General features: G+C 38.3%; 1 protein-coding gene across 1 annotated transcript in view; it reads left to right on the top strand.

Annotated features, from left to right (window-relative positions):
- The window catches only part of LOC125025509 (polypeptide N-acetylgalactosaminyltransferase 14-like), an 89,504-nt gene that overhangs the window by 58,073 nt on the left and 21,431 nt on the right, over nt 1–10,000 (top strand). Inside the window, exons 4-7 of the mRNA XM_047613525.1 lie at nt 17–118; nt 824–891; nt 2,266–2,331; nt 5,577–5,698. Coding sequence (XP_047469481.1) covers nt 17–118; nt 824–891; nt 2,266–2,331; nt 5,577–5,698 — 358 coding nt within the window. The remainder of the gene's footprint in view (nt 1–16; nt 119–823; nt 892–2,265; nt 2,332–5,576; nt 5,699–10,000) is intronic.

The following is a 10,000-nucleotide window of genomic DNA, read 5'->3' as shown; positions in this document are numbered from 1 at the left end:
TGATTCCTCCTGACAGATGCGGAGAAGTGGCATATGACGTCGATTCCCTCCAAACGATGTCAGTGGTCATCACCTTCCACAACGAGGCGAGGTCTGCGCTGCTAAGGACAGTTATAAGGTACGAGGAGGAGGGAGGGAGAGGTTGAGGGAGGGTGAGGGAGGGAGGGAGGGTAAGGGAGGAGGAGGGAGGGATGGTGGTATGGGAGAGGGGGGATGGAGATGGAGGGAGTGAATGAGGGAGGGAGGGAGGGAGGGAGGGAGGGAGGGGAGGGAGGGAATGAGGGAGGAGGGGTAAGGGAGGGAGGGATGGGGGAATGGAGAGAGGGATAGGAGGGAGAGGGAGAGGTGAGTGAGTGAGTGAGTGAGTGAGTGAGTGATTAAGTGAGTAAGTGAGTGAGTGAGTGAGTGAGTGAGTGAGTGAGTGAGTGAGATAGGGATAGATATAGAGATAGAGATGGAGATAGAGATAGAGATAGAGATAAAGATATATATATATATATATATATATATAGAGAGAGAGAGAGAGAGAGAGAGAGAGAGAGAGAGAGAGAGAGAGAGAGAGAGAGAGAGAGAGAGAGAGAGAGAGAGAGAGAAAGGGAGAAATTGAGGGATAGAAAGAGAAAGGAAAAGAGAAAGAAAGAAAGAGAGAAAGACAGAGAAAGAGAGAAACAGCCTTAGAATACACAGATCATAAAATACGAGACAGAGAAGAAATGCATCTTTTCACAAACGTCATTTTAACGGGGTTTAGCCAACCTGACCCAAAAGTGTCAGGCACAAACAGCCAAAGAATAACCGTCTCTCCCGCTTTGTTGCTTGACAGTGTCTTGACCCGAACGCCAGATGACCTGCTTGAAGACCTAATACTGGTGGACGACGCGAGTGACGACCGTAAGTATGAGTGACACTCCGCCTTATACCTTGTTGATATCAGTATAAGTCTTTTATATATATATTTTTAGTGGGAGGGGGATAACATAGTTAAGATCCAGTAAAGATTTCTGTGCCTGTTATTAACATAAACTTTTGTTTTTGTTGTTGTTGCTGTTTTAGAAAGCTTAGATTATAACAGCTTCAGGGTTTAGATGACATAAGTTACAACACAAAAAATAAAAAAAATAAAAAAAATAAAGATATATAAAATTTTGAATATACTTTACACTAAATCCAGTCAGTTTTATTTGCCTTGAAAATCACACCAAAATACCACAAAGAGACCGAGTAAAAGATAAATCATTCTCCATTAAATCTTTTTTTTCTTTTTATCATTACCACTAAAATAATTTATTTACTGATTAATTCTACTTTCCCTTCGTAAAAAATCTACCCTTCATTATCTATTTTTTTTTTTTTTTTTTTTTTTTTTTTTTTTTTTTTTTTTACTCCATATTCGATTTATTTCATTTTGTTTGTGACATTTTGCACGAGTCAAATTTCTGTTTCGAAATACGAAATGCATATACGTGTATTGTTTATTATGTATCCATCTATTTATTTTCTTACTTACTTACTTATATATTTATATAATTATTTATTTACTTACTTGTTTATATATTTGTTTACTTATTTATTTACTTAGTGAGTTACTTACTTGTTTGCTTACTTATATATGTATTTACTCATTTATTTACTTACTTACTTATTTACTTACTTATTTATTTACTTAAATATTTATTTACTTATTTATTTGCTTACTTATTTACTTACTTATATATTTATTTACTTATTCATTTGCTTACTTATTTACTTACTTATATATTTATTTACTTATTTATTTACTTAGTGAGTTACTTACTTATTTGCTTACTTATATATTTACTTACTTATTTATTTACTTACTTACTTATGTACTTACTTATTTATTTACTTATATATTTATTTACTTATTTATTTACTTACTTATATATTTATTTACTTATTTACTTACTTCATCATATATCACTCGTATATAAGTAATATTTTTCTAATTTATCTATTTCTTTTTTATTTATTTCTTTTTTATTATTTTTTTATCTTTATTATTCATTTCTTCTTTATTCTTTCTTTCTTTCTTTACTTCTTTATTACTTCTTTATTATTTATTTCTTCTTTATTATTTCTTTTTATCTTGAATTATTTATTTCTTCTTTATTATTTATTTTTATCTTTAATTATTTATTTCTTCTTTATTATTTATTTATTTCTTCTTTATTATTTATTTCTTCTTTATTATTTATCTATCTATCTATCTATCTATTTATTGATTTATTTACTTTACAATTTCAGCTCAAGACGGACAGCTCCTCGCAGGGTTGCCAAAGGTGCGAGTCATACGGAACGACCAGAGACAAGGTACGAATTTTAGGAAAAGATTAAAAAAAAGAGGAAAATATACAGATAGATGAATAAATGATGGGATTGGTAGATGAAAATAGGGGAAAAAAAGGGAAGAAGTAGTAATGAAAGAGGTGAGAAAAACGGGAATAAAAGGGAATTAGAAAATTAGGTTTTTAAAAATTAAATTTAGGAAAAGGGGAAAATATGATGAAAGGGAGATGTAGGGGGACGTATGAAAATGGGAATAAAAACAGAGAAATACGAAATGAAAAAAAACAATAATAAAATGAAATAGAATTAGCAAATTTAAAAATATACGAAAAACAAGTAAAGAATTGGAGAAGTGAGAAATAACAAAGAAGAGAAGAGGAAAAGAGAAAAGGGAAGTAAAACAATAAAAAGAGAAGAAGAAGTAATGAAAGGTAAAAGTAGGAGGAAGTAAGAAAGAAGAATAAAGATGGAAGAGGAAGAAGAAAAAAATAAAATAAAATAGGAAATACAAATGAAATCAAAACAAATGAAAACATAGAAAAAGGGGAAAAGAAATAATGAAAGAGAAAAGTAGGTGGGGATAGGAAAGATAATAATAAAGATAGAGGACAAGAAGAAGAGGCAATCAAAGAAGAAAAGAAAATAAGAAATAAAATTCAATAACAAAGCAATGTAAATGAAAATAAGTAATAAAATGAAAAAAAGGTACGAAAGTCAATAATGATGATAATAATGATAATGATAATGGTAATAATGATAATAATAATTACAATAATAATAATAATGATAATAATAATAATAATTACAATAGTGGCAATAAATATAATAATAATAATAATACAAATAATAATAATAACAATAATGATAGTAATAATAATAATAACGATAATAATAATGATGATAATAATTACAATAATAATAATTATAATTATAATAAAAATAATAACAATATAAATAATGATAATAATGATAATAATAATAATAATAATAATAATAATAATAATAATAATAATAATAATAATAATAGTAATAATAATAATGATGATGCTGATAATATCAACAACAACAACAGAAAGAAGAGAAAAAACATAAAAAAAAATATGTGGCCTCGTTACGAATGAGAGGAAACAAGAGGCAACCGAAAGGATCGGAGAGAGCTGAGGGGTGAAAGAGGGGTAAGGAATAGAGGGGAGACAGAGAGAGAGAGAAGAAAAGGGGGCCAAGGAAATGATAGGTGAAAGAGAGAGAGAGGGAGAAGGAGAAGGTGAGGGGTGGAAGGGGAGAGAGAGAGAGAAAGAGGGAGAAGAAAAAGGTGAGGGCTGAAAGAAAGGAGAAGAGGAGGGGAAGAGAGAGAGAGAAGAAGAAGATAGAGAAGAGGAAAGACAGTGTGAGAAGGAGAAGGTAAGGGGTGGAAGATAGGAGAGAGAGAGAGAGAGAAGAAGGTGAGGGCTGAAAGAGTGGCCAAGGAGAAGAGGGGAAAGAGAGAGAGAGAGAAGGAGAAGAAGAAGGAGACGGCTGGCGTTGGAGAGGAACACAAACACTCAATGACAGTGATTGGGAAAGTTTTGAATAAAGATTGAAGCGAAGGTGGGTTAAGGGCGGATGGGGGTGAGGGGAGAGGGAGGAGAAGGAGGAGGGGAAACGGAGGATAGCGACGAGGGGAGAGGGAGGACAAAGGTGAGGAGAGAGTGAGGAAAAGGGTGAGGAGAGAGGGAGGCTAACGGCGAGGGGAGAGTGAAGAGAAGGGGGAGGGGAAAGGGAGGATAGAGACGAGGGAAGAGGGAGGAAAAGGGGAGGGAGAGGGAGGACAAAGGGGAGGATAGAGGGAGGAAAAGGGTGAGGGGAGAGGGAGCCTAATGACGAGGGGAGAGGGAGGAAAAGGAAGAGAGGCGAGGGTAAGGGTGAGGGATGATAATGAAAAGTGAGGGGAGAGGAAAAAGGGTGAAAGGAGAGGGAGGTTGAAGGCAGAGGGAGGATAAGGGAAGAGGACAGTAGATGGGGGAGGGCAAGGGAGGTTAAGGGAAAGTAGGAAGGTGGGTGGATGAGAGTTAGGGTAAGGGAAGAGGGAGAAGAATAAGAGGAAGGGAGGATTAGGGAGGGAGAGAGCCAGGGAGGGGGTGGAGATGGGGGAGGGGGGAAGGGAGAAATTGGAGGAGGGAGGGAATTGTGGATAAGGAAAATAGGAAATAAAAGGATGAGGGGAAATGGAGAGGAAGAGGAGAGAAAATGAAGATAAATACGAAGAGAGTACAGGGGACAACGAAGAGAGAGAGAGAATTATAAACTGAGGGGGAAAGGGCGAAAGAGCGAGAAAGGGAGGAATATTAAGGGAGAGGGGAAAGAGGAAGGAGAGGGGAGGAAGAAGAGCAAGCAAGAGGGGAAGAGGGAAGGAGGAAAACACGAAGAAAAAGGATGGATAAAGAAGGGGAAGTAGAAGAAGGACTAAGAAAACATAAAGAAGAGGAAAATGGAGGAAAAGGAGAAGAAATGAGGAAGATGGAGATAGCACGATAAGTGAAAAAAAGATGAACGAACACTTAGAAAGAAAAGGAACAAAAAAAAAGTTAAAAAAACGAAAAGAAATGAGATAGCCTCTACGCGATTTATACGAGGAAAATTGAGAAAACTTCAAAAATTATGAGGAAAAAGAAGGCAATCAGTTATGAGGGGAGGACAATATGGAGATAAATAGGTCATGCATTTAATGAGGGGAAAATGAGGCGAGAAGAAGAGAAGGTGGAAAGTTTAATTGATTTATGTTAATGATGGATGTGCGTTATTATTTATACTGTAGTTATCGCTATCATCACAATCAATATCCTTATTATCATCACCATCACCATCACCATCATCATCATCATCATCATCATCATCATCATCATCATCATCATCATCATCATCATCATCATCATCATCATCATCATCAACAACAACATCAACATCAACATTAACATCAACATCAACATCAACATCAACATCAACATCAACATCAACATCAACATCAACATCAACATCAACATCAACATCAACATCAACATCATCATCATCATCATCATCATAATCATCATCATCATCATCGTCGTCGTCATCATCACCATCACCACCACCATCACCACTACCACCACCATTATTTCCTGCCATTTTATCATAACAATTATTATTTCCCATCATCATAACCACCCTCACCACCGCCACCCTCACCCTCACCCTCAATATCATCACCATCATTCCAATCATCACAGCTTTTCTCCCTCTCTCCCTCACCACAGGCCTCATCAGGTCAAGGGTCAGAGGCGCCGACGCATCTCAGGGCGAAACCATCTTCTTTCTCGACTCACACTGCGAGGTCAATCAGGGTTGGGCTGTTCCCTTGCTCGAGGTTCTCAGGGAGGTAAGCTGTAGAGTATATAGTGTATAGTGTATAGTGTATGGTGTATGGTGTATAGTGTACAGTATATAGTATGTAGTATATACTCGTAGTATATAGTATGTGGTGTACAGTGTATTGTATATAATATATAGTATATATTATAAAGTATATATCAAATGGTATATAGTGTATAGTTCATAGTATAATAGTATATAACATATGTCATATACTATATAGTCTATAGTCTATAGCTTATAGTATAGCAGGCTCTCATTGAGAGTATTATGTTATTATTGATGTTATGCTGCCTGAGTCAGAGGAAGTCACAAAAATTGCCAGGAAAGAATGTTATCGGATCTGAAATTTTGAATTTAACGTGTCATATATGATATAGATCTTATTATCGTACCTAGGTCAGGTAAGGTCACAGGTCGTCCCGAAACAAGGTCATATTTGATGTGTAATTTAGAATTTCAGTAACAGGATGTCTTGCCCTAATCAACTAAGGTCACTGATCAAAACAAGATCGATTTTGTGTTAAGATCCCGAGTTATATATATTATCTTCATTTTTTAAAATTGTTCTGTTGAGCTTTCCTCGAACAAGTAAATGTATTATTCTATTTTCGAAGCAAGGTCAAACATTTTAGTGAAGAGTTTAAAATCACCTAAAATAAAATTATGTTGTCTTTGATGTTCCCGTTGGCTTGTAGATTATATATATTTTTTGAGAGGAATTTACCAGGAAGCAAAACTGTTGTGAGAGCATTCCTCTGTCTGTCTGATGTGTGACCGTGATTATGTCTTGGTTTGGTTAAGGGAGAATGTTTGGGTGAATAAATTAATAGATTCCTAGTTATCTGTTTTTTATAGTCATGCTGTCGGTATAGTTTGAAGTGGGTGAAGAGCACTCGCACTCACTCACGCACGCGCACACACACACACACACACGCACACACACACACGCACGCACACACACACGCACACACGCACACACACACAAACGCACGCACGCACGCACGCAAACACACACAAACACTCACAAACACAGACATCCACACGCACTCACACACACACTTACAAACGCAAACACAAAAGCAAACACAGACATCCACACACACACACACAGACGTTGGCAATATCCTTCATTCCAAAATACCTCCATATTTCTCACACAAGGACAAACGTTTACATAGCAATATATACAGGTCACAAAAACTTACACACCCTGAAAACAATACCTGGCATACGAACAGCTGGTAAATACCTACATATTTACCTTTCATCCGGGGGGTGTTGCCATAGCCCAAATATGGCACTTTAAGTACACTGTAACGATGTCGTTTAGCAGGAATGGCGCCGCTTGACTGTCGTTTAGTGAACTGTTATTGGTTTGAATTATCGCGATAGGAAAATATTTGAATGTGGAATAACGTTGGTGTTTTGATATATTTCACTCATGGTCTCTCGGTATTGTGCTGATTTATTGCTGAATGGATATATTTTAAGAGAGAGAGTGTGGGGGGGGGGGGGGAGATGCGAGAGAGAGAGAGAGAGAGAGAGAGAGGGAGAGAGGGAGAGAGGGAGAGAGAGAGAGAGAGAGAGAGAGAGAGAGAGAGAGAGAGAGAGGGAGAGAGGGAGAGAGAGAGAGAGAGAGAGAGAGAGAGGGAGAGGGAGAGGGAGAGGGAGAGGGAGAGGGAGAGGGAGAGAGAGAGAGAGAGAGAGAGAGAGAGAGAGAGAGAGAGAGAGGGAGAGGGAGAGAGAGAGGGGGGGGGGGAGAGGGGGGGAGAGGGGGGGAGAGAGAGGGAGAGAGGGAGAGAGGGAGAGAGAGAGAGAGAGGGGGGGGGGGAGAGGGGGAGAGAGGGAGAGAGAGAGAGAGAGAGAGGGGGGTTGGGGGGAAGAGACAGAGTGAGTGGAAGAGAAAGAGAAAGAGGGACAGAGTGAACGAGAGAGAGAGAGAGGGGGGGGGGGGCAGAGAGAGACACAAAGAGAGTAAGAGAGAGACAGAAATAGAAAGAGAGAATGAGTAATTTCAAGCATTATTTTTTTCCTAAGAGATTTACTGCTTGTATCGAGCGCCATCAACATTCCCAGATATGAACGTAGATTTGAGCTAATTACTGGGATTAGAATCCGAACAATGCATCTCTCAGATTGAACTAAATTAGAGGAACCTTTTTTTTGCATCAAAAGTGTTAGTTCCTGCAAGCAAAGTGCATGCAGAGACTATATTGCATACGGTCCTTGGGTGACTGCTCGATTCAGATGCAGTGACCGATTTCCTTTGAAGTTTTACAGTCAGAGAAGGGGAATAGGAGAGGCACACGCACGCACGCACGGACGGACGCACGCACGCACGAATACACATACACATACACTCGTAGACACGTGCTTATACGCGAATCATACTTCCACAAGCCCACTCGAAGTCACCCACTCACCCGGCACAAGTCACCCACTCACCAAGCCCGACTCACCCCCCCCCCCCCCCCCCCCCCATAACTCACCGCACATGTACAAAATCCCAGCGTCTCTCTATCTGTTCTCGTGCTGCTGACTCGCCGTCTCTCTGTGTTGACGCTCAAGATGAGAGCACTGAAGAGGATTAGCTCTTTCCGTTTTCTTGCAAACATTTTAGACCGGCTTTTTAGGGGTGACTTCTCGCGTTCATTTTCTGGTTGTTTAGTTTTCTTGTTTTGTTTGTCTTTTGTTTGTTTACTTGTTATTTTTTTTTTCACAAATTTCTTGCGTTAATTTTCTGGTTGTTCAAGTTTTTACCTGTTTTTTTTTTCATTCTTTTTTTTTTCTTTTCCTCTTTCCAAACGTTTTAAAGAACTTTTCAAGGTTTAATTCTAGTTGTGTTTAGTGTTCTATATTTTTTTCCCATTTTTATGTGAACTTTATTTGTTTATTTTCCTTGCTAAGTTTTATTGTTTGTTTTTCATATTCTTCTAAATAATTTACTGGAGTTTTCACGATTAACTGTTTAAAGCATTTAATTGCTTATCATCTCATTTTTACAGTTCTTTATCGTAGAAAAGAATAGGAAAGCGAATAAATATTTCCACAGCGATCGAGATGTATTGGTCCGCTATCGACTACATCTTCGTCGAAAATTCATGAAGTCGATTGCTGGTCAAACACATCTCTCGTGCTGTGGAGATAATATTTCTCCCATTCCTCGATTATGGCGTGTCCCCCCCCCCCCCCCCCCCCCGCCCATCTGGCATGACCTCCGTTAGCCTTGCGTAGGCGTAGATAGGCCTCAGGGTCCTTTCCTCTTGAAATGGTGGCCGGGAAGGTACAGGGAAGTTTGTTTTTGTCCGTCTTCTGGATTCTCTCTGGGGAGGTTTATGGGCTTTCTCTGCTTTATTCGTACACGCACGCACGCAGGCACACGCACACACTCACACACACACACACACACACACACACACACACACACACACACACACACACACACACACTCACACACACATACACACATACACACACACACACACACACACACACACACACACACACACACACACACACACACACACACACACACACACACAACACACACACACACACACACACAACACACACGTATGTCTAACTGTGTGTGTGTGTGTGTGTGTGTGTGTGTGTGTGTGTGTGTGTGTGTGTGTGTGTTTGTCAGTATGTGTGTGTGTACACCCTTCATTTTTCCCCAACTTGCCATGGTAAACGCGTTCATAAAAACCTCATTTGCCTGATCGCCCTAAAAGCTCAGGGTCAGAGCCATCTATTGTTCCCCAAAAAATATGGTCGCTCGCTTGTTAATCAGTATTATGTTTCGAATAATTTTTGCTGGGTTATTTTACATAATCTTCCCGTGTCTGTTTGTGCGATCGTTGGAGAATAAATGTGCATTAGTTTTTTTTCTGAAAAATAGAAAATGTGGCAAGGGGAATTTGAGAAATTGTTTTTCGTAATGATCTTGGGCTGATGGTTAATACATGGCGATATGAATATTTATTTAAATTATGTGAAAGGGAGTGAAATGTATATTTGTGATGCTAATGATAATGGTGATCGTATTAGTAATGATAATGATCACCATTACCCTGGTGGTAATGGTGGTCATTATAGTTATGACTGCAGGAGTAATGATGAAAATATAATGACAATGATGTGATTGTATCGATGATGATAACGATGCCGATAATGATGATAACAGTTATTATGATAACTTGATAACAGTAAACGAAGCACTCATCATCACATGTATGATAACAAGACAACAATGACAATCAATAATAATGTTCTAATACCATTCCTTGTCCAATGATCCAATAAG

This window comes from Penaeus chinensis, chromosome 5, assembly GCF_019202785.1.
Source record: "Penaeus chinensis breed Huanghai No. 1 chromosome 5, ASM1920278v2, whole genome shotgun sequence".
Lineage (NCBI taxonomy): Eukaryota > Metazoa > Arthropoda > Malacostraca > Decapoda > Penaeidae > Penaeus > Penaeus chinensis.
Note: the sequence above shows the minus strand (reverse complement) of the source record. Positions and strands in the feature narration are given on the sequence as shown.